The 25,010-nt window shown below is 42.1% G+C and overlaps 3 protein-coding genes across 3 annotated transcripts; 2 read left to right on the top strand and 1 right to left on the bottom strand.

Annotated features, from left to right (window-relative positions):
• Window positions 1-469: 469 nt before the first annotated feature.
• Window positions 470-1,303, bottom strand: LOC134182927 (uncharacterized). Its single transcript, XM_062650370.1, has one exon. The coding sequence runs from the start codon at window positions 1,301-1,303 to the stop codon at window positions 470-472; it is 834 nt and encodes a 277-aa protein (XP_062506354.1).
• Window positions 1,304-4,847: 3,544 nt separating this feature from the next.
• Window positions 4,848-8,131, top strand: LOC134182926 (zinc finger protein 862-like). Its single transcript, XM_062650368.1, has one exon. The coding sequence runs from the start codon at window positions 4,848-4,850 to the stop codon at window positions 7,947-7,949; it is 3,102 nt and encodes a 1,033-aa protein (XP_062506352.1). The 3' UTR covers window positions 7,950-8,131.
• A 916-nt stretch (window positions 8,132-9,047) lies between these two features.
• Window positions 9,048-24,911, top strand: LOC134182925 (uncharacterized). The gene is made up of 11 exons (XM_062650367.1): window positions 9,048-9,077; window positions 10,961-10,963; window positions 11,010-11,099; window positions 11,156-11,254; window positions 14,379-14,492; window positions 16,157-16,267; window positions 16,336-16,405; window positions 21,955-24,204; window positions 24,264-24,311; window positions 24,426-24,695; window positions 24,760-24,911. Exons 1-11 carry the CDS (start codon window positions 9,048-9,050, stop codon window positions 24,771-24,773), a joined length of 3,099 nt encoding a protein of 1,032 aa, XP_062506351.1. The 3' UTR covers window positions 24,774-24,911.
• Window positions 24,912-25,010: the final 99 nt, after the last annotated feature.

Raw genomic sequence — 25,010 nt, 5'->3', positions numbered from 1 at the left:
CTCTTGACTTTGGCCACTTGTCTGAAGCAACAAAGACTGAAATCACTGAAATGTATGCAAAGACGTTGCCTTAATTGCAATTAATTCTCCTCGACGTGTTGCAAGGCACCAGTGGGGTTAATTGGGGGACAGCTTCCGGTTATCGAAGCTGATCTATGCTTAGCGCCACCCAACGCTGGGCATGCAGGACCGCAGCCTGCCACTGTTGCCTGACAGCACGAAGGACCCGCTGCCGCCTGGCAGCTGCCACCATACCTAACAATAGCCTCGTTCCCAGAAATACCACTGGTTGTCAATGGTACGCCCGTACCCTGGCGGCATGCCTCTTGCTCTGCGGTCCCAGTGAGGCTGCCCCCCCCAAACACCCTCCCAAGCAAGTGTCAGCATGCGTTGGTCCATCGCGGCACCACGCAAGATAGAAACATGAACCAAATGCAACACAAAACAACTGCCAATTTATTTCTATCTACTATTTTCGCTCACTCATGCGACACACCGCAGACTGCAACACTTGAATATTCGATCTCACATACGTCTTGAAGCACTCAGAGGTCCAACGGCCCATCCTTTGGATCAAATGCTCTGGTAATCCAGGTGCCGCTGCACTAGAAGCTGCTCCAATTCGAAAACTGTGCGAGGTGTATGAGCTCGATTCTATACCCACGTTATCCAGTAAAGATCGCAGTTGAAAAGAAAGTCTGTCTCTCGACAGAAATGCTTCTGACTGGAAGCAGAAGAGCAGTAAGCCAACGTCCATCCACCGGACTGCCAAATACTGTTTGAGAGCATGTACAGGGCACACGGGACCCCCTGTGGGAGCCAGTACTACATTGCAGTCGTGATGAAAAGGGTCTGACTTGGACATTCGTAAGTGGAGCACTACCATGTCCTCCTTAAACTGAACTTTTTTTCCTCGTAATGTCTGCTCGTTGAAGGACGTGTCGCTTGCTGCTGTAAATTGTGAGACCCGCATGAAACCGAAGAAAGCTGTTGTGAATGCTTCCCAATACATTAACTTATCTCTGCGGCACAGCTGAGGCCATAGGTGCAGGGACGTCTTCAAACTCCTAAGAACTGGCAACGTGATCGGGCGTCGAAGTGGTCTATTGTGGGAAGTCTTTTGTGATCTCCGTATGCTGCGGAGAACGAACTGCAAACGAGGTGTCGTTTGGAGCGGGTCGACGTACTCTTCCTGGATGTGAAAGTGACGCACTGCCGATAAATACATCCTGATAGTCTCCGCTCCAACTGCCCTTGCGCTGAACGATGCGAATCTTGAAAGTGTGGTCTCTGAAGCCGTCATGGGAGATATCCCCAGCTTTTGGCAAAAGTTGTTAAATTGTCTCATACCGTAGCGTAATCTGCCCGCGTTGACGGGGCTATTGCTGCACGTTGAAACTGCCAAATGTTGTGGTCCAGAGCGATTCCCAATTGGGTGGTAGCGGTGTTGGTTCCGGATCTGCCAGTGGAGCTAGGGCGTTGAACTTCTCCACCTGTCCACGAGACAATGCATCAGCCAATGTATTATTCACGCCGTGAATATGCGAGACTGAGACAGTAACGTTTCCTCTAGCTGCTATAAAGTACAGTGAACGTACGAGCTGCATGAGGTGTTTGTCTTTATGGTCTTTTTCCACCAAATATCAACTACCGCATGGTTGTCACAGTGGAAAGCAAACGTTTTCCGGTCCATTTAGACCCGCAGGTAGCTGCCGCGATAACAATAGCGTACAGCTCTTTCCACATGATCGAAAACGACTTCTGCTGGTGTTGCTCCAGCCAGCGCCCGCACAGCCACTGTCTGTTCCAGCAGACCCCAAAAGCATGTGACCCTGCCGCGTCAGTAATCAGCTGCATCTCTGGAGACAGCTACCACGAAGTAGTAAGGAAGTACGACTTCTCTGGCCACGACGGAAGTACGCGTTGCCACCACTGGATGTGAGCGCGAGTGTCCTGTGACAAGTTTACCTGATGACTAAATGTTTTCACAGTTGTTGCTAAATCGATTAATCTTCTAATAAATATTTGCCCTGCCGGTAGGACCTTCCCAGCAAACGAGAGTGCTTGCCGATCAGTGAAAGTAACTGGCATTTTGTGCACTTCTTACGTAAGCACCATTGCTGCAGCTCGGCTTCGAGATCTTCCCGTTTGGACTGCGGAAGGCGTAGTACCTTATTGCGTGAGTCAATCTTTATACCTAAAAAAGTCAAAATTTTTGCTGGTCCTTCCACCTTCTCGGGTGCCCACTCCATACCCAGACGCTGGAGCATCGCCACGGTGGTGTCTAATATTTTTTTACCCTTCTTACTCGTGGAAGCTAATATGAGAAAATCATCCAGGTAATGAATGACGTGTCGGATACCGAACTTGACATGCAGAATCCACTCTACTGCATCTGCCATTTGGTTAAACAAGCACGAGGACGACCGCAAACCAAACGGCAACCTCCTGTGGTAGTAATAGCTGCCCCGCCACGCGTAACCCAACAGATGCCAATCGTCTGGATGGACACGACAATGACGAAACACGTTCTTGAAGTCAATTTTGATCATGTACGGGATAATAGAAACGTCTCAATCATAGCAATGGTCGTGTCCACTGATGGGTATTTCATGGTAACACCGGATTTGTCGATTGCATCATTCACACTTTTGCCCATGGGTGCCGACAGATGACAGATAAGTCACCAAGACCCGTCCTTCTTGGGCACCACACCCAAGCCAGATGAAACGAAATTAGCTAGTGGGGATGGTCGTGTGGCCCGGAGAGAAAACCTTTATCACACTGTGCTGCCAATGCTGCCGAGACGACGTCTGGATGCTGAATTGCCGACTGAAGGTTACGTGCTGAGTAATGTAGCGTGTCGTCCTTACAACCTATTCTAAACCCTTGCTCTAAGTTCTCTAATAACCAGTCAACCCACCGTGCATTGGGGTGAGATCGCAACAGAAAACGAAACTCTGACATTAATTCTAAAATTACTGTCCTTAATTACTGAGGCGCCCCCGTCGCATTTACTGTCTCTTTGACTCACACACAAGGGCTGCGTGTTGTCCGCCACAGCAGCTACACGTGTGGGCAAACTTGCATGCTTCTTCGACATTGTTGCACGTTCCACTGTTGTAATCTCTGCACACGCTGCGCACGTTGGTGTTTGCGAGGGCGACAACGCGCGCTCCCTTGCTGGTAAGTTGTCCCGATTGATTGGAATTGCCGTCGCCCATTGACCGAAAGTACTGTCTTTTCTTGGGGCACTGGGAAGCTAGGTGCTCGGAATCCCGACACTTGAAGCATACCATTCTAGCCTGGTTAGTGAAACAGATGGACCATAATGACACGTCTACCTCGTCCCAGCATCGAGCCGGCTTACGAGAGGCTGCTTTACGGAATGCCCTGTCACATTGTAGCCATGCCACCGTAGTAAATCGACTAGCTACTTGCGCAATTAGTAACTGGTAACCAAATAACTCTGACGCTTGACTTGGATTACCTATTGTCAGCGTGTTTGCAAACAGAGACCATGCTGTAAGCCACGAAGTAATGTCCGTCACCAAGTGGCGTTGCTGTTTTTGTGCTACGCTCAGACCTGCAGGGCCAACCTCTAATGCGACTTGGGACTTGTCGGGCATTGCACTGGCTGCGTATAGAATTGAACTTGGGCATTCGGCCAACAACGCGTCAAAGTCAACGAACTCACTTGGAAGGATCTGCCTCACCCATTTTTCCGAAACAGGATAGACACTATGCAGAGTGTGAGACTGATCACGATGCATATCTGTCTGTGTGTGCCGAGGAGTTGGTCGTTCGACGTCCTCTTTATCTTCCGAGATCTCCGGCGTACTTGCTTCTCCTCGTGCCAGCCTTCTGCATTTCGACTTTGAAGAAGTCTGCTGCTGGTTTCGTGAAATTTGCTCTGCCGGAATTCCCTGGGTCTGTACCTGCGCCCCATCTACATCTACCTGCGACTTTTCCGCCTGCACCATCTTCGTCACCAGTTCCGAGAGAAACTGCTGCTGCTCCGTGGAAAAGAGAGGTGATGTTGCCGACTGCTTTAACTCCTTCTGCACGCGTTTTCTCTTTCTTCCAACCCTGGTATTTGGCTTGTGGGAACCAGCGGATGCTATCGGCAACTCAGTTTTGGACGTTGATTGTGTACCCTCATCCACATCTGTTCGCGTCTCGTTCCAATGGTTCCATAATCTCACTGCTCAGTGTCCGACAAATTGGTAGCCCGGGCGCCCGGGACAACTAATTTTTTTACGGACAACTGAATAATTGGTGTGTAGTTGCCCAGGGACAACCAAGGTAGTGCAATGAATCTGCTTCACGTGGTGATGCAAAGGGCATGTCAGTCATTATCGTCTATTGTAACCGCTAACATCTAAACAATAATAACGCGTGGCAAGAAGATGGCAGGTGGCAAATGCCAAACAAGACGTATCAACCTACTAAATGGTGTCACTCTATAGGTGTGATCGTGTGTGCTACTTGGGTACATGGGTGTGAACTGCTGTTGTGAGTAATACATAGTTGCACGTGCTGAGTATGCTAATTCGACAATCTTGTAGAAGTAACTGTAGTTCTAGAGGTGTCATTGTGCGCCTTTCTTCTACAACTCTTGCATGGCATGTACTTTAGCAAATCATTAGCAGGCCAAAACATCTGTCCAGGTGGTGGCAAACGCCACTCCTCAACACATTCTTGCTTTGCGAATGCACGCGTGTGACCACAATCAGATCTCTATCACAACTGCTGCTCTGTAAGACTTTCGTTCTAGCTTATAGTAGTCATTCCAGTTTTGTTCTTATGTAGACATCTCAGTCGTGCATGCTTCGTGTTTGTTTCTGATGGCGTCACAATTTGAAGTCGGAAAGATAGCTGAAGTTGACGCACGATCATTTGCAGTCGACCCCGTGGCGTTGCAGTTATTTCCGTCTGATGCTCCTACACACCATTTACCAGTTTGTGTTCGTGGAGACGGAAATTGTTTGTTTCGAGCTGCGAGTCTTCTCTTGACAGGTAATGAGGAATCCTGTCATAAATTGTTACGTCTGGAGACTGCAAAGGAGCTGACGCGTCACAACAAATACTATTCTGATCTGTGTGTTGAGCGAGCGTACACCTGTGCCCAACAAAAACATTCGTTGTCCTCAGCAGCCCTGCTTAGCCAGATTCTAGATGACGATTCTTATAAAATATTTAGTAGCTGTACTTGGCAAGGATTCACTACACTAGAAGCTTTTGCTCAAGCATTGAAGATAACTGCTAGAAATTGCGAGAAGCTTGGATCCTATGTCAGTCTGCCAGAAGCGCTGTCCCTGACTTCTGTAATGGGAGTGAACTTAAAAATGATTTACCCTGATACTGCAAGTACCTCAGGATTTCGCCACTTTCTTCAAGGTCTATTTTCACCAATGTTAGGTTGTGCAGCAAGCACTGTGCATATCATGTGGTGCTGTGCGTCTACTGCATTGCTTCATCAGCCACTGCTACGTACAAACCACTTTGTTCCTATTTTGCCGTCTCGTAAGCAATCAAGTCCTGGCGAAGAGAAGTCCAGTAGCAGCAGTGAGTCTAATTCGTGTAGCGAGAATGACGCTGTAGTGACTACAGAAGCTAACCGTAATAGGCTAGGTACTGTCGATTTGAACACCCCAAAATCACTGCAGAAAGTCAGCTCTACACAAAAGAAGACGAAACAACAAAGCATGTTTGCTTTTGTTGCAAAGAAGGATCTGACAGCAACTGCAACTAGTGAGTATTTGACTAAAACGTCCAGAGTGACTGTTTCTACTCCTGCAAGCAAGAAGGCTAGTTATGATGCAGTCTATGATGCTGAAAAACGAAGAAGACAATTTGTCCCAAGTTGGAAAGATCGATTTCCTTGGCTGCAGTTGTGTGTAGAAGAAATAGGAAGTGATGGAAACGTGCGTTCCGATTTCATGAGATGCAAATTGTGTTGTAAGCACTCTTTATATGCAGATAACCGAAGTCCTTTTGTTTTGGGGACCACAAAGTTTAGAATAGACCCTATTAAAAAGCATAGTGTTTCGAAACAGCACTTGGCATGCGTCCACGCTGAACACATGAGCGGTCAGCAAGCAGTAGATGCTGAAACTACAGTAATTGGGTCAGGTATTCTGCGCCTCCATGAAGGGGAACGACAACGATACAGATGTTTGTTTCGAACAGCTTATGCTGTTGCCAAAAGATGTAAACCCTTTGTCGACTATGAATACATATGCAAGCTACAAATTTTGAATGGCGTTGATTTGGGTAAGAATTATTTGCACGAAAAGGCTGCAGCCAAGTTTATCAAGTATGTGGCTGATGAGATAAGACTGACAACAGCTCGTGCTCTGGTTGAACATCGATACGTCTCGGTAATATGTGATGGATCAACAGATTTAACTGTGATAGAGCAAGAGATGGTTATGGTACGATACGTTGAACTTTCTAGTTGTCAACCTGTAACGAAGTTGGCTGCCTTGGTAGACCTGAAGCACGCTAACGCAGATGGAGTGTATTCAGCTTTGCAAACAGGCCTGAAGCATGTTGTGAATGATGATCTCCCCGATGCTCTAAATATCGTTTGCGGCAATTTTGATGGTGCTGCTGTCATGATGGGGGCTCGCAATGGTGTCAAGGCTAAGCTCATTTGTGACCATCCCTGTGCTACAATAGTACATTGTGTTGCACACAAACTGGAATTGGCTGTTCTCGACACGGTTAAGAGAACGTGTTATCTTGATGAGTTTGAAAGAACCTCAAAGGAAATTATTAAGCTTTACCATTATTCCCCTAAACGACGACGGGAACTGCGACAAGTTGCGGATACTCTTTTTGAAGATGATCTCAAGTCATTCTCCGACATCAAACAGATCAGATGGATTGTCAGCAAAGAGCGAGCTCTAAAAGCTATTTTGCACAATTTGCCATCTTTAGCCTCCCACTTAGAGCACATGGCCGTCGGTGATGGCAATAGCAATGAAGAGAAGTCCAGGGCGCAAGGCTTGCTGGATAATGTTTTGAGCTTCCGGTTTGTTTTTTGGCTTCATATTATGCTAGATTTTTTGAGTGTTGTGACAAAGGTTTCACGAAAATTTCAGCAAGACAAGTTAACAGTACTTGAAATTCCAGATATCATCACTGGTTGCATTGACAGTCTTTCTGATCTTATTGAACATGGCGGAGACTATCGAAAATCATTCAATCTGAAATTCAATGCCTCCAAAAACAAATTTGGCAAAATTCAGTTGCGAGGTAGAAGGATGACGAGAGAAAGTGCGAAAACAGACGGCATAGACTGGGACATGGACGCAACAAATCTATTTGAAAGTTCGATAGCGTATCTGAAACAGAGATTTGCCTGCTTTGATGAAGAACCATTGAAGCATTTCAAGATATTTAATTTTAAGTTATGGCCATACAATGAGAGCGAGTTAAAGAAGTTTGGTCATAATGCTATCAAATCCCTACTGGAAGCGTTCTATCCAGCTCTGGAGAAGGCTAGCTGCAATATTAATGAGGTGCCCAGTCAATGGGGCAGACTCAAACGTTGTCTGCTGCCACTTCGCACTTCTCCTTTACTTCCAGTGTATAGTGATCTATTGAAGGCAGAGTACAAGAACCCAGATCTAAGCAGTATTTTGCATCTTGTTGACATCATGTTCACCATCAGTCCCAGCACTGCTGAATGTGAGCGTCAATTCTCAGGTATGAAATTGATCAAGTCAAATCGACGTTGTAGATTGCAGCAGGCAACTCTAGACAACCTAATGAGAGTTCACTGTGATGGTCCTGAACTGGAACAGTTTGCCCCTGATAACGTCATCAGTGCATGGCTTATGCGGACACCTGGGAGCCGCCATATTCATGGACATCACACTTCTAGAAAGCGCAAATTCAGCGAACTTGACCAGTCTGATGAGTCGGATGAGTCAATTTGAATAAGACATATGTTTGTCGTGTTTACGTAGTAATTACTTCACTGTCAAGAGTTGACGTTTTCTCAAATTAATTGACTGTGTGCTGCTGTTAGTGATCGATACTAAAGATACTATACAGATATAATAAATCAGTCACTAATAGTTTCAGCTTGTAATTGTACATGCATGAATTCTATTGAGTATTTGTGAGCTACAGTAGTGTGTAACTGGACACACGTGCGCGCGTGCACGCACACACACGCGCAAATTCCACAATAGACTATTAGTGTTGTATAAGAGGAAATTGCACGGACATCCATAGTCAGCAACGGACAACTGAAAGATCAGTACATGGTTGCCCGGGGACAACCACAAGTTTTGTCAATTTGTCGGACACTGCTACTTTTTCATCTTTCGTGCCAGTTAGTACCAGGTTAAGGCTGTTCTATTCCAGCTGCAGCGTTTCCCCTGATAAAGCCAAGTACTCTTGGAGCGACCGACCTGAGCGAGAAGTCGCTGTGCAGCTTTTTCGCGGCATAATAGAAATAGACAACTACTGCACTGTTCGCGTCAACTATCGGTCACTAACCCGCCAACAAACACATCACTATGTACGTCATACTCTCCCATACACTCTCCTTCATACTACAGTCATCGTCGTATTAACGTCTAGTTAGCTCTGCTAAATAGTCCATTCAAGAGGGAAGGAAGTCCAAGAATCACTTTTATGTCACTTTGCTGCCAAGAGGGCACATCCGACTGCAAGCAAGCTCTGAAGCAAGTTGCCTGATCTACAACACTGATTAGAAAATCTTGCACGCTACCTTCTCGCAAGCTATAAATACATTCACTTAGGTCATTAATTATTAACTCTTACATGTGCAGTTGCAATAACGTTGTTTTGATATGTTTGTATAGCATTCTCATCACTGATTATCCTTCATTGTTAGACCAGGTGTTTTGGTTTGAGTGGTTGGAATTGAGTGAAGAATGGACCTCCTTTTCTGAACTAGCGCAGCAGTGCCCAGATTGCTTATTTTTCTCGTCCTTTCATTTCCCTGCCACTTTACGGGAATATACAATTAGACACTGCATTGATCTTGACATCACTTATAAGACATGTTTAATCCTGATTTCAGACAAGCCAATGTATGTTACCAAAGTTCAGACCAAAGACCATCGGACCGACTTGACAGAGTTGAAACTTGTACGGACACAGTACTACAGCAGCTGCAATAGATCCATGCCCATCTCTGATGTTTGGAGTAGATGAACTCAAATGTACGTGAACTGCAGTCTGTTGTGTAGAACTGACAGAAACAAAGCAATAGGATTCCAGAACATGAATATAGATAAGCAGGGTTCGAGTAATGTGTTTGAATCTGGTCGCCAGTTTGGCCATGTAGAGGAACGGTTGGTTGCCAAACTTTCACTCGTTTCTAGTTCAGAGATTCCAGAAGTAAACAAGTCATTAATATCACTGTTGAGACCTTTCCCAGATTATCATATTTGACATTAAATTAAGACGTAACTAGGAATTTGCAGTAACATTGGATGAACATTGTAGATAGAAAGTAAACACATCAATGTACAGTATTATGCTTGGGATTCTTTCTATGTAATACTATGAGTATTCATATTTTATCCTAACTTTCAACTAATTGTATAGCTACAAGCAAACAGAAATGTGGTTTGTCACATCGACATCCTGGCAATCCATCCCATAATGACATGAGCATTCTTTGTTTGAGTAGATAAGAGCGTTTCTTCTCTTCTGACTCAGTGCCACTATTGTTGTTGAGAACAGTACATCCGGCTACTGCATGTAACCCCACCTGTCGTATGGCTAGCTGTGCTAATCTCTGGAACACAAGTGATAAACTTTTGTTATTGTGGCACTTCAATAGCGCGTGGCATCATTCAACATCTAGATTTCAGAACTGGACATGCAGAAACTTTTTGTCTGAACGGAATTTTCTAGTAGCACTAGGAGACGTCCGAGCTCCTGAACGTATTTGGTAGTTCTTCTGATAGAAAGACACTCAGGCAGCTTGCTGTGGAAAAAGCTGTTTGTTTTGCATTTCCGACGTTCGCCATTTGCAAAGACCTACATAACAGTTTTCATTTGTCTCAATTCAAGATGGTCAGATTTTTTGTTCCTTTAAACAGCGTAGAAAAGAATCTAAATAGGCGGTTGTCGTCACCTTCAACTACGATTGACAGCAGATTTCGTGTTTCATTTGGGAGAAGCTGCTGCGTAATGACGTCTTATCGATGATAGAGCTGTTGACTTGGATTTGCTGGTGTAGCGTATGAAGAACAGGAGTAACCTCGATTGCTTGAAAAATTAAACGCGCGTGCAGGTCTGTAGTTGGGTTTGTCTGGAGCTGATGGCAGAGACCAGTGAGATCAGTACAGGCAGTGAAGTCCATAAAAATGTTGATCAACCAGAGAATAGCAACAACTTGCAATAGATTGCTAGGTGATACGTTGTTACGTGATATGTACAAAGGTGCTAAGTAGACGGCCTACTTCGCAGTGTGCCACTAAATGGTAAACTTAGAAAATGGCAACATATTGTAATGCAAAACATATCTGCTGATCAGGTGATTCGCATCCAAGAGCCGAAAGACTGAAAGCTACCAAACATTTCTAGTCGCCAAATTAGCGACTTGACGATCGGATTTTTCGAACCCTGACTGATAAGACTTTTTAATTAATTAATGTAGAACTCAATTGGTGATAGAATCTTTTTTACATAAACTGCACTGATCAAGCCACTCATGCACAAACTGGATTTCTGTTTATTGCAAAATTGTTGAGTAAACAAAGTATTTCATTTCTTGTGTTGATCCTAGTGGGTTGTTGAAACTAGCAAACTGACGTTCTGAGTACCAACTCATTTACCATTTTTTTATTATTGTCAACAACCATATTGTTGAATTGACTTATTCAGAAGTTTGTTTGCTGGTGAAATGTTACTTTTTTCTAATGCAATTGTGTCTATGTTGTATATTTTGCATTCATTGTAGTTAGTATTGTACTGATAAATGTTTTTCTAACATTGTGTGTCAACTACAGGAAGGAGAGACAGCTCTACACGTTGCTGATGATGTTGAGGTTGTTGATTATTTATTGATCATTGGTCTCAACGTTGAAGCTCGTGATGAGGTTTTACTGTTAACATTACTTTTGCTGACTTGAAGTTATTGTTTCAAATTGTTTAGGATGGCTACACACCGTTTCTCATTGCATGTCGTGATGGTCGTTTACCTGTAGTACAACGTCTTATTCAATCAAAGTGCAACAAAGCAGCAACAACTAATGTAAGTTTGTTTGTATGTAACATATTTTGTGATGACATTTTGAACTGTTGTTTGTACATGGGAGGATTGGCAAGTGTCTGTGATGGTAGGAAGTGTGTGTGTAACATGATTGCACTGCAGGTTTGGTTCTCCACGGTGTGCAGTGCTTTTTTGCACGTGAGGTGGCAAGGGAGCACGTGAGGGCTGGGAGAGAGAGTGGTTATTGGGTCTTTGCTATTTTATTTGAAGTCGGAATTAGGCGTGAAGACTTGCTTTGTTATTACCCTAGCAGAGTCTCACAGTCATTATCTCTAACTATCTACTTACAATGATTTGAGAAGCATGCAGTTCATGTAATGCTTGGCGATTGCAAACCTGTGTCCTTCGATCAAACACATGTATTGTACGTCAAGCAGTCTGCTTACACTTAGAAAGTCTCTGTCTTCATACAAGTGCAGAATTTGATGCAGCAATTCTAAACAAAGATGCGACAAACACAGCTGAACAGAAACTGCACTTGAAGCTTTATCATCGGTCGTGCTATTGTGGATACTGACGGCCTCCTACATTTCATATTATGCATTTCTTTGCGGCAACCTCTTGACTTTGGCCACTTGTCTGAAGCGACAAAGACTGAAATCACTGAAATGTATGCAAAGAATTTTGCCCTAATTGCAATTCAAGAGGGAAGGAAGTCCAAGAATCACTTTTATGTCACTTTGCTGCCAAGAGGGCACATCTGACTGCAAGCAAGCTGTGAAGCAAGTTGCCTGATCTACAACACTGATTAGAAGATCTTGCACCCTACCATCTCACAAGCTATAAATACATTTACTTAGCTCATTAATTATTAACTCTTACATCTGCAATTGCAATAACGTTGTTTTTGTGGGTTTGTATTAGCATTCTCATCACTGATTATCCTTCATTGTTAGACCAGATGTTTTGATTTAAGTGGTTGGAATTGAGTGAAGAATGGACCTCCTTTTCTGAACTAGTGCAGCAGTGCCCAGATTGCTTATTTTTCTCGTCCTTTCATTTCCCTGCCACTTGACGGGAATATACAATTAGACACTGCATTGATCTTGACATCACTTATAAGACATGTTTAATCCTGATTTCAGACAAGCCAATTTAGGTTACCAAAGTTCAGATCAAAGACCATCGGACCGACTTGACAGAGTTGAAACTTGTACGGACACAGTACTACAGCAGCTGCAATAGATCCATGCCCATCTCTGATGTTTGGAGTAGATGAACTCTAATTTACATGAACTGCAGTCTGTTGTGTAGAACTGACAGAAACAAAGCGATAGGATTCCAGAACATGAATATAGATAACTTGCTGGGTTCGAATAATGTGTTTGAATCTGGTCGCCAGTTTGGCCATGTAGAGGAACGGTTGGTTGCCAAACTTTCACTCGTTTCTAGTTCAGAGATTCCAGAAATAAACAAGTCATTAATATCACTGTTGAGACCTTTCCCAGATTATCATGTTTGACATTAAATTAAGACGTAACTAGGAATTTGCAGTAACATTGGATGAACATTGTAGATAGCAAGTAAACACATCAATGTACAGTATTATGCTTGGGATTCTTTCTGTGTAATACTATGAGTATTCATATTTTATCCTAACTTTCAACTAATTGTATAGCTACAAGCAAACAAAAATGTGGTTTGTCATCACATCGACATCGTGGCAACCCATCCAATAAGACATGAGCATTGTTTGGTTGAGTAGATAAGAGCGTTTCTTCTCTTCTGACTCAGTGCCACTATTGTTGTTGAGAACAGTACATCCGGCTACTGCATGTAACCCCACCTGTCGTATGGCTAGCTGTGCTAATCTCTGGAACACAAGTGATAAACTTTTGTTAGCACTTCAACAATAGCGCGCACATCATTCAACATCTAGATTTCAGAACTGTACATGCGGATACTTTTGTCTGAACAGACTTTCTTAGCAGCACTAGGAGACGTACGAGCTCCTGAATGTACCTGGTAGTTCTTCTGATAGAAAGACACTCATGCAGCTTGCTGTGGAAAATGCTGTTTGTTTTGCCATTTCCGATGCCCGGCGTTTGCAAAAGATCTACGTAATAGTTTTTATTTTTCTTAATTCAAGATGGTCAGAGTCTTTGTTTCCTTTGAACAGCGTAGAAAAGAATCTAAATAGGCAGTTGCCTTCCTTTTCAACTACGATTGACTGCAGATTTCGTGTTTCATTCGGGAGAAGCTGCTGCGCAATGGCGTCTCATCGATTATAGCGCTGTTGACTTGGATTTGCTGGTGCAGCGTATGAAGAATAAGAGTAACTGCGATTGTTTGAAAAATTAAACGCACCTAATAGACATAAATTAAATGTAAGAATAGCAACAACTCACAATAGATTGCTAGGTGATACGTTGTTACGTGATATGTACGAAGGTGCTAAGTTAGACGGCCTACTTCGCAGTGTGCCACTAAATGGAAACTTAGAAAGTTGTAACATATTGTAACGCAAAACCTATCTGCTGAGCAGGTGGTTCGCATCCAAGAGCCACTGCCACAAAGACTAAACACTACCAAATATTTCTAGTTGCCAAATTGTTGACCACACTGCTCGTTTAGTCACCAACCATTTAGAAGTGGTCGTCATATGGTGTCTTGGTGACAGGATTTTTTGAACCCTGACTGATAAGACTTGAATTAATTAATGTAGAACTCAATTGGTGATACAATCATTTTTACATAAACTGACTGATCAAGCCACTCATGCACACACACTGGATTTCTGTTTATTGTAAAATTGTGGAGTAAACAAAGTATTTTTCATCTGGTGTTGATCCTAGTGGGTTGTTTAAACTATCAAACTGACTTTCTGAATACCAACTCATTTATCATTTCTTTTTATTTGTATCAACAACAATATTTTTGAATTGACTTATTCAGAAGTTTGTTTATTGTTCAAATGTTAATTGGTTGTAATGCAATGTGTCTGTTGTATATGTTTGCATGTCTGTTGTATATGACAGCAAGCAGTTGCTGCTGTTTGATAATAGTCTGTGTGTTGGTGCAGTATGACTGCATGCCATTTTAGTATCATTGTAAATTTCTGGTTTTGACTGTTTTTTGTATCTAATGTAAATTGTTTATTGTTTAGGATGGATCAACAGCATTACATCTGATCTGTTCACAGTATGTTGTTAGGAATGACCATTTATCAGTTGTCAAGCTGTTGACATCATTGAGAGTTGATGTGTCAGCTAAGAACAATGTATGTAGAAACTTGTTGTATTTGGTTTGAAGTATTTTGTGCTAATATGTTTTAGTTGTTCTTTGAGCTGTAATGTAAGATAATAAGAGATATGGCAGATGTGAGCAGTTAGTAGTCAGTGTTCTTTCCATGAATTTTTGGTCAGCTCGCAAAACAACTGATTGTCCAGTGGCGTGTCCACTTTTACCAATGTATTCAGTGTAGTCCAACTTCTCAATCTGGATATCCTGAATAACTTGTACAAGGCTCTAGGAACACGTCTAGACAGATCGTGTTAGAGCTCATTGCCTTGGTGGTTTCTTGTGTGCATTCCAGATTAGGTTCCACCTGACTGAATAAAGAACAGTATTAACCAATAAACAGCTGAAGGTAGAGAGACATCTCGCTGACTGATCTCCATGTGTAGCTAACTGATAATTAATAATTGGTAAATGCTTGAGAAAGCTTGTTTTCACTTAACCCACTCTTGTGGGAGGAGTTATATGGAAGCTTTGGGGTGTTAAACTGTGAGCAATAAGAGCCAGGTTATTCTTTTATTTGCTGACATTTGTAGATATCGTCCATCTGACTGGAATTGATGGATCATATCAGACTCAAACGCCACTGTCTCAAATTCCAGCCGCAGTTTCAATTTCCTGTGCTCTTCAGCCGGCAGTTTGCTGGCTTGGCCGGCTCTGTGTTGAACTCTGTTATTGTATGGTAAATGTTTATGGGTTAGTGATGAGAACAAGAAATGAAGACTATGATGATAATATATGAATGTCGTGTGACATTTTATCTCAACTGCTAAAGCAACAAACATGAACAGTTGAGTTGCGATGATTTTAATGAATTACGTTTTGCATTTGCACAGTGTAGTGCATTTTAAAGCCAACAGATAAATCAAATAATAAATTTGCAATCAAATCGTTTTCATTACTTTCAACCATTTAGCAGGCAAATTGTTCATTTGTCTGTTTTTGCAACCAGAATGTGCTGAGAAAGAGGAAACAGAAAGAAATCAATTAGTGTTAGTGTGTGGAGTGTGAATGGAGGATTAAGTTGCTGTACACTTGTTTGAAGGTGTGTGTTTTGAGAACAGATGGCAGTTTGCTAAGCTGTCGGGGAAGCTTGTAAACAGATGACATTGACGTTGTGGACAATTTCTTGGTTGTATGAAATATTGTCAAGTAGAGAAGAAGGAAGATGCTTTGTATTGTGATGAATTTTTCTATTGTCAATTTCTAGTGGTTAGGTGATGGTGTTGATATTTTCTGGTGTTACTGAATGGAAATGGGAGAATATTTATTGAAAGCATACACTGATAATGATCTTGTTTGAAGTGCTGATCATAATGTTGATGTACATTTAGAGTAATTAAATAATTTTTATGGGTCAGTCACATGACTGCATAGGATATGGATATGTGGTGGTTTGAAATGATGAGTGACACAGTGGTGAGCATTGATTTAGTGAATGTGTGATTAGTAATACAAGTAGTTTGTTTGTTACTGTGTGAACAACAGATAACGAACGCTGGATTACAGTAACTGTGTTTTAGCATTAAATTTGTAAATAGTTTATGTTGTTTAGTTAATGAACATGTATGTATATATACATACTAGTAAGGTATGAGGTGTTGCTGTTTATTGCACCAATAACAAACACTGTGCTTTATTGGACAGGCTGGCAAAACTGCAATTCAAGTAGGAGAAGAAAGTCTGCAGTCAGATCAGGGCAGTCACAAAGAAACTCGTTCTGCTATTCTTTCCCATCTGAAGGAATTCATCGAGGAAGTGTGATCTGATTGTTGTGTAGTGTAAATTTTGTGTATTAACTATAACTTGTTTATGTGTGATGTTAGAGTGCTGTTGCAGCTGTAAATCCATCACCAGATGTTGTAGAAAGTGCAAACATTGATGTTCAACTTCCCAGTAAGTGAGACAATCGTGTGCATTATGACGATGTCACACAACAGCCAATACTGTATATGTAAACACCTTTTGTCATGTATAATGATTTTTCCTATCCCTTGAAGTAACAGCATACTAATGTTAGAAGAGGTGATTATTTTCATTATCACACAAGTTCATCTCACCTAATATTCTTCTAGTAGATTGTCAGTATTTATTTTTATCATATTTGCAACTCACAACAGAGCGATCCAACTGACCAGCAGAAATTTGTTTAGTTTTTATTGATTTATTTATGTCATACCTAAATTAATATATGAATGTTGTATTGGCTTTTCTTTGTACGGAAAGTCAATACTGCATGTGATCATTGTTTACAATACCGTATAAGATGAAACATTGGCGGGAATTTATATTGGCGGTTTGCTAAGAAATTGACAGACAAAGCATATTGGCAGATTTTATTTTGGCAATCGACATCGTTGTTTGATAACTGATGTACGTCTCACGATAAGTGGTCATGGAGGAGTTTGTGATTGACAGCTGTGTTCGTGGCTAACATTTCCCTAACTTACTGGTCTCCGACTACTGCATAGTGACGAAGAACTGCTTTGTGTTAGTACAATGAACAGGACTCGCGTAAACGTGACAGTTCAGCTTCATCCATAGTCTTATGGCCTCATTCATAGGCAGAACAGATGGCAAGCAAGGACTCATCGGTGTGACGTACCACTCGATATGATGCCTGGTCCACGTGGACGATCACGTCAACATATCCTGGTAGCCAAATTAATTGCTGGTTTTATATTGGCAGTCGCTGAAAAATTCACCAATTTGCCAAAATAAATTCCCGCTAATATTTCATTCTAAACTGTAGTTTTCAGCTATTGTAACGTTCTAATTTGAGTTGATGCTGTTTCGGTCAGTGAGTAAAGCTTGATATGGTTAAGCAGTTACGAGGGAGTAGCAGGAGTTAATCGTCATTTCATCACTTGGAAGAACTTGATGCCTGGAATTTCCAACACAGTGGCCAGCCCAAATGACCGCCCACTGGGTAATTTTTGGAAATTGTTCTCATTTACAGCGTAGGGGCCGCTAATGAGAATCAAGATGGTAGTGCAGCGCCCAAAGTTGATCAATATTCTGAGTCTGTATTAGTAACATGCCTTACCATACTATAGTGCACATACAGGTTTGGCAACTAGACAGCGGTCTTACACTGTGGATTAACAAAGGGACCTCTAAAGAAACACCTGACAAGAAGCTTAGGAGGGCCGTAAAGTCTGGTTGCACTTGTGAAGGAGTACTGTCTCAATAACAATCCCCACGTGGAGGCATTTTGATAGAGAATTTACGCCTTCTACAGAAGACGTATTCTAAACCAACTTCAATTAGTCTAGTTGCTGAAGATGGTACGAGTTTAAGTAACAGTAAGGAAAAGTTGAATCGTTGTGTCGAACATTTCAGGGGTGGTGAATTGCCCAATTAACATCAATGCTGTCTCCATCAATGATAGTCCTATTGTGTCTTCCTTGTCCACCTCATCTCCGTCAAATGACAAGTTGTCTATTCCCCTTTCTGAAGAGGAGATCAAATCAGCCACCTCACAGTTGAGATTGGGAAAAGCACCTGGTGTTTGATGGAACCTTAGAGATGCTCAGTTTGGGTGAGGATGTGACTATTCAGTAGCTAAAATCTATGTTTGATGTCATTTTGGCGACTGAATTAGTTTTGGCAGACTGGCATAGTCAACTTCTTGTGCCCCTGCACAAGAAATGAATCCGTACCATCTGCAACAACAACCGTGGTATTGCCCTTTTAAGCATACCTGGTAAGGTGTTTGCCAAAGCTATCGTAAATTGGCACAAACCCAGAGCAGAACAACTTCTCCATGAAAGCCAGTGTGGTTTCTGTCGCGGTAGAGGCTGTGCTGACCAACTTTTGTCTCTTCTGGTATTGACGGAGAGAGCACGAGAATATGACCATCCCGTCTATGCTTGTTTTATTAATTTAAAAAGAGGCATATGATTCGGTCAACCGCAATACTCTTTGGCACATTCTTCATTATTCGTATCGGTTGCCTCCCAAGTTGCTGGCCATTATTCATTCCCTACACAAGAACAGGGGCTTTGACAGCGGTGACTGAAGATATCAAGACAAGTCAAGATTTTGGTTTACGACTGAGTATTCCAAAAACTAAGGTGGTCGCTGCAGGTAGGGAGGTATGTTCCAAAGATTGCAGTTCCATACAATACAAACACGATAACATTGAATACGAGCAAGATTTCATGTATGTTGGATCCACACCTGAAGCTTCAGGAAATTAGGCTTGAATGTCGATTGCAGAGTTACAAAGCATCTAAAGCATTGGAGCTTTGTGTAAAACTGTGTTTGAGGATAAAAATTTGAGTACATTAACAAATACAAAGTATATAATGCCTGTATCTGTGTGTCTGTTCATCTGTATGTCGGTTTGACTGTCTGTCTCTGTCTGTCTGTCTGTCTGTTTGTCTGTCTGTCTGTCTCAATACATATATTTTCTATTTAAATCAAACGTTTACATCACGAGCATCTGTCTGTGTGTCTGTCTGTCGGTCTGTTTGTCTGTTTTATCTTCCGTCTCTCTGTCTGTCTTCATCGCATATTATGAAACAATCAGACTGGGGAGATCCTGGCACTGTAAACGTAGCACTTATAACACGACCTTCCAGTATACAATGGTTATGGGCATTTGGCTCAAATGCCCAACCATTGAATTCCCAAGACGTGCTCCTTTGGGTGGCTATCAGAAAGACGTTGAGAAGGTGGCTTTAGAAAACGCTGGAAAGACATAATTAGGAAAGAGCTAAACGATCTGAAGATTCCAGGAAGCTCTTGGTATTACTTAGCAAATAGATCAAGATCTGCTTGGAGAGAGAATTACTATGCCTGCCTGGAGTCTAGTCAATTGTCGTATGGCAATGTTGATTTACAAGCTGTTGTGTGCTGTGACTGCCTCAGATGTCAGACACATTAGTGAGTTGAAGAGACGCAAATGCATTGCTCAAAGAGAAAGAAACCTGTACGTCAGCAAACTGGAGCCATTGAATGCCAGATCTGTAAGAGATATTGTAGAGTCAAAGGAGGCTATTTAGTACACAAATGTAGCGATATGCATTGGAAGACCTTTTTTGTTACTTTTCTGTGTCCCCACTTAAAGGTGCAGGGTCACACTTAGGCATGCGCACTTGAGTCGATATCAAGTGACATAGTTTTTGTGCCGTAGCTATTGTACGTAACATAGGTTCAAGTGTCCTGGCAAGAAAATCAGTACCGATCACCAGTAAGCCCTTCATATGCTGTTCATATCTTGTGCATGCGTCAAGGTCAATAGACGAAAACTATTGCAAAACCAGCTATTTAGGTGTCAATTGATGGGCACGGCAGCAGTGTAAGCTTTAAACAATACAAATTTTGTGCTCACTGTGAACTGACTGCGCTTGTTTACTCTGAGAGAAAGATGTAGTACGGCAGACACAACATACGGGAATGTGACGTGTGTTTTCTGGTCACATGCAGAATGGAAGGAACTCCAATTTTGCTCAAAGTGCGAGGGTTTTTGCTGAATTTTACTGAAACTGCAGTGTAGCAATCTCAGTTTGATGTTTTAGAAGAAAAATTCAGAGAACTACATCTAAAAGCCTAGAATTTAGCTCCCAGAGTCACGATCTAACGAAACCTTATACTGCAAGGTCTTGATTGTTCCAATTCAGGCTATAGAGAGACTTCAGTCAGCTTTGCCTTTAGTGTAAATTAGAGCGTCTAAGTCTTTGCGTTTACTGAGTGTTTGAAAAAGTGCACCCTTTAAGAAGAGTATCTGGACATGCAAGAAGAGTATCTGGACAGCATTGCGTGCCATTAGAAACGAGAAGCCCATCTAGTAAGTGAAGAGACTCTCAGAAGGCTGATTAACATGAAAAGACAGATGCTAATGTAGACTTTCAGCTTGGTGATCGACTTCATGCTGAATCACGTTTTTAGGTAATCATTTTAGCCTCAATTTATTCACCTGTGTCCTAGGACATGTCTAGACATGATCAGATGTCGTCACCTTGATGGTCGTGCTGCTGAACTATAATGATCAGCTTCAGAACTTTACTTGCCTGGGGTTGGTTATTCGTAATGATCGATCACTTTACGGCAGTCTCATTAGATTTTATATTTCTATCAGACACTACAGATTTTTATGTGAATCTATGGTGTACGTACTGTTCACTGTACACGTGCGACTGGGTCTAGTTCCAGCAGTCTAAAAGTTGCGTGAGATCTGGGTTCCTTGCGTGTGAGCGTGTGACCTGAAGGAACTTGCGTGAGACTTACGCAAGTTGCGTGTGAGTTGGCAACTCTGTCTTGTCACTTGCAGAAACTGGGTAGCGGGAATTTCCGAAACAGTGGCCAGCCTGAAGACTGCCCACTGGGCGACTTTTTGGAAACTGTTCTCATTTACAGCCCATGGGTCGCTAATAAAAATCAAGATTGTAGTGTGCGATTTGACGTCGGCGCCCAAAGTTGGTAGATATTGCGAGGCTGTATTGGTAACTTGCATTACTATACTACAGTGCAGGTACAGGTTTGGCAACCAGACAGCGGTCTTACACTGTGGATTAACGAAGGAACCTCTAAAGAAACACCTGACAAGAAGTGTAGGAGGGCCGTAAGGTTTGGTTGCACTCTTAAAGGAGCACTGTGCTGATTGCACTCGGACTCCAGAATGTCACGCTCACTTGAAAATAGGTCATTTTTCAAGTTTAGTAAATATGGAAAGTTTTAGTAAAGTTTAGGTTAGGTAGCTGTAAAGCAAGAATATGCAAAGTGTATATTTGGTAGGCTATAATAAACACAATTAAGTCTCGTTTATATGCCATGTTTGCACCAAGTCACGTGACCTGGATGTTCAAGTAAGTAAGTTCAAGGAAACCGTGCAAGATATGGCGAAGCCATGAGGGTGCAAGAAGAGTATCTGGACGACGTTGTGTGCCATTAAAACCGAGAAACGCATCTAATAAGTGAAGATACTGACTCTCAGCTGATTGACATGAAACACAGATGCAAATTTAGACTTACAGCTTTGTGATCGACTTCATGCTGAATCACGTTTTTACGTAATCAGGTTAACCTCAATCTATTCACCAGTGTCTTAGGACATGTCTAGACATGATCAGATGTCGTGATGGGCCTCACACTTGCTTACTCTGTGGTACTCAAGTCAGTCTACCAATTTCCAGAGTTTCCTACGAACCGACTGGACGCTTATAATTATTGAGAATGGATAGTCTTCCATAAAATCCCATTTTCTGTATTGCTGTCCTGGGCACTGTTTTGGAAATTTCCGGTAGTTATGGAATGCTGGCATACTATTTCAATGTTTGTTGTGCATTTCTTCAAATCACATTCAACTGTATAGTTGCATATTTTAGTGATACTAGGTGGCTAGTTGTTATCTATTAAAATCTAATTGATATGCATGTTTGTATGTTATGGCTGTTGTGCATTTACTATTGTAATTAACTGTTGTCATCACTTTTTCGTAGGTGCTATTGATCGTCTGGGTCCATCTGTGAAATCTGATTACGAAAATGCTTTGAAAAAGGGGGAGTTACCAATACTACGAGGAAACATCGATATGTTTGGTGAAGAAGATGCCGGCAAGTCTTCTCTTGGAGATTCTTATTTGGACGAGCCATTTATTGATAAGAGGGAAAGCACGAGAGGAGCACACGTGAAAGTGATGAGAATTGGAGGCGGTTCGAACACGAACTGGAAGGAACTGAAACCAGAAGACAAAGAACAGATCATTGATCAAGTTTTGGTCAGAGGCTATCATGAGTATGTTGAAAAGCGCCACCGAGAAGGGGCAGCGGACAGTAGTGAAGAAGTAACACAAGACGACGAGGGAGATTCTGTCATCGAGCAGACAAGTCAACCAGCCGAACAACATTTGGCGAGTAGTAGCAACACTGTAGCTTTAGCAACAGAGATACAGACAACCGGACGGGAAGGCAGCATCACAGTATTGAAGAAGTCGCTACACAATTTTCTGTTCTCCACAGAACTAACTGAGGTGCAAGCAGCATTTGCAGATCTACTGCGTCGTGACAAGGCTGAATTAGCGAAAAGTAAAATGATGATGTTGATCACATTGTGTGATCGCGGCGGTCAAGAGCGGTTTCTGATGACGCACGCAGCACTGATGGCAGACAGCAGTGACTACAGTGCAACCGCTTACATGATAGTGATGGATGGAACAAAGAGTCTTGCAGATCCCATACCTCAATGTTTGTTCCGATCAAAACAAGGAAGCGAACAATTGGTGATGGAACGGTTTGGTCCTAAGACGAGACGTGAGCTGTTGGCTTACCACATGAATTGCATCAAGATGGCTCATCCATCAGTGAGTGATGGTCCTTTTCTTGGTCAGGACTATGTTAAGCGAGCACCAGTCACATTTGCAGTGTCCACTCGAGAAGACGAAACAAAGAACATGAATCCTAAATTTTTAGAAGAACAAGAAGAAATACTGCAAGATGTGGTGCAGAAGAACAAGTTTGGTGAGCATATGGTGTTGGCAGAGAAAAATCCGAATAAACTGACTTTTCGTGTTGACAACACACGATCTGGCACCAAGAATCCTGATCCGGTGGTGATGAAGGTGAAGGAGATATTTGTAGCAATGGTACGGTCACTGTGGAGTCAACGACAGGCTATTCCTTTGCCGTGGGCAGTTCTGGATAAATTGTTGGGCAGAGTGTCTCAACTGGCAGGCAACGAAGGCAAAATACTCGACATCGATGAAGTGTGCGAGTTGGCTCGAAAATTCTGTGATATTGTAACAGTTGGAGAATGTCGATCGGCACTGAAATATTTGTCGAGTTTGAGCACAATTGCATTCTATTCAAATGTAAGTGAGTTAGAAAGAAAGGTTTTCACTGATCTACAATGGCTGGTCAATGTCCTCACTGTGTTTGTGACCATCTTTGATAAGAAAAACATTCCTCCATATTTATGGGAGGATATCATCAAAGTGGAGAACGAAGGATTGATGTCTTGGCATTTGGCTCAGTATTTGCTAGAGAACGAAGGGGTCAACGAGAGTCAGTTTGTGGCCATCCTTCAAGTGATGCACCTATTTGACATCATCTGTCCCATGAATACGTCACCTGAGATGCCGAAGTCTGTCTTGGCAGTTGGGCAGTCATTTTTTATTCCCTGCTTGTTGGCACAAATATATGAGAGGCAGATGGTATGGCAACAGAATGTCGGTTCTACTCGGTTTCCTCCATCTCTGATCTTTCGTCCCGAGGGATTTGATGCGACTCCCGAGCCGATCTACTTTCGTCTGGTGTCTCGTTGTGCCAGTGAATATGCCCATCCTCGTCCCATGCTGAAAAGAAGATATGCTGTCTTCCATGTGAATGATGATCTTGAGCTCGATCTGGAACTGGTTTATCATAAACTGCGTTACATTATTGCTACTGTCTACTTTCCAAATGATGAAATTTGTATGAATGAGCTGATACAACAATGTAGCATTACTCGTCAGTTTCTTATTCGTCAGCTAAATGAGGTCAAGAAAAGAGGATTGGATGGCATCAAATTTACTGTTTGTGTTAAACCTCCACCAACTGAAGCCGAAGTAGCTGATTTAATAGATGACGATTGTCTTGTGTGCATTGATGAATATCCACAACAAAGAAGTTTGATAAACCGGAAGAATGAGCGTGTGCCACGAAAGCAGTTTCCTACCTTGGATCTCTGGTTTAATGATGCAGAGAAAGTCTCTGGTAAGTGTGATTATTTTGTGATCATTGATTGTTATTATATTGCTGATGTGATGTTACAGATGGTGCAATTGGACGTGATGCAAGACAAGAAGACGAGCTACAGACAAGTGAGTAGTTTTGCTGTTGTGTTTTGTTGTGTGAGATTTCGTTTGTGTCATTGTTTAGTTATAATGTTGATTGGATTTGTGGTTATACAATTAATGTAATGTGTTTATGTGTAGGATACTCGCTTGATTTTGATACAGTGAGAGACGCTGTTGTTAAACACGGCTGTAACCAGTGGTACGAGATTGGACTCAAATTGGGACTAAATGGCAATGAGATCAAAGGAGAAACTCATGTAATACCTACTTCCACTGGCAAGATGTTGGCTGTCATTGAGGCAAAATGGATGAAAGATGGAAAAGTGAAAACAGCACAGGACTTGTTGAGGGCATGTTATTGCATACCCACACCAATTGGCAAACAAGTCAAAGACGAATTGAAGAAAGGTGAGATTTTATATGAACGTGAACGAGTGGCTTGACTTTGACAAACTTTGCTGTCATTATTTAGAGAGAAAAAGGTAGGTGAGTAGCAACAGGAGGCAATGATGGCAGTGAACACTACTGCAGTAGTATTGTTGATACCACTATGGTATATTGGACATTTATATTTATCAAAAGAAAATGTTGTGAATGTTTCTGTTGCATTTTATTATGAAATACAATTGATTGTTTGAATTGTGTGTATATGATATCACTGCATGTGTCTGTGTAAATCACTGATTCGAATATGTTTACAACCAGAATTTACAATCGACAGAG

Source organism: Corticium candelabrum, chromosome 8, assembly GCF_963422355.1.
Source record: "Corticium candelabrum chromosome 8, ooCorCand1.1, whole genome shotgun sequence".
Lineage (NCBI taxonomy): Eukaryota > Metazoa > Porifera > Homoscleromorpha > Homosclerophorida > Plakinidae > Corticium > Corticium candelabrum.
This window is presented reverse-complemented; position numbering and strand designations above follow the sequence as displayed.

Bases quoted from the DNA above. Each gene is read 5' to 3' on its own strand.
- LOC134182927 (XM_062650370.1), bottom strand. From the start codon at position 1,303: ATGACGGCTTCAGAGACCACACTTTCAAGATTCGCATCGTTCAGCGCA.
- LOC134182926 (XM_062650368.1), top strand. From the start codon at position 4,848: ATGGCGTCACAATTTGAAGTCGGAAAGATAGCTGAAGTTGACGCACGA.
- LOC134182925 (XM_062650367.1), top strand. From the start codon at position 9,048: ATGTTTAATCCTGATTTCAGACAAGCCAAT. The intron at 11,100-11,155 runs GTTTTACTGTTA...CAAATTGTTTAG, and splicing joins ACGTTGAAGCTCGTGATGAG to GATGGCTACACACCGTTTCT. The intron at 14,493-16,156 runs GTATGTAGAAAC...TTTATTGGACAG, and splicing joins ATGTGTCAGCTAAGAACAAT to GCTGGCAAAACTGCAATTCA.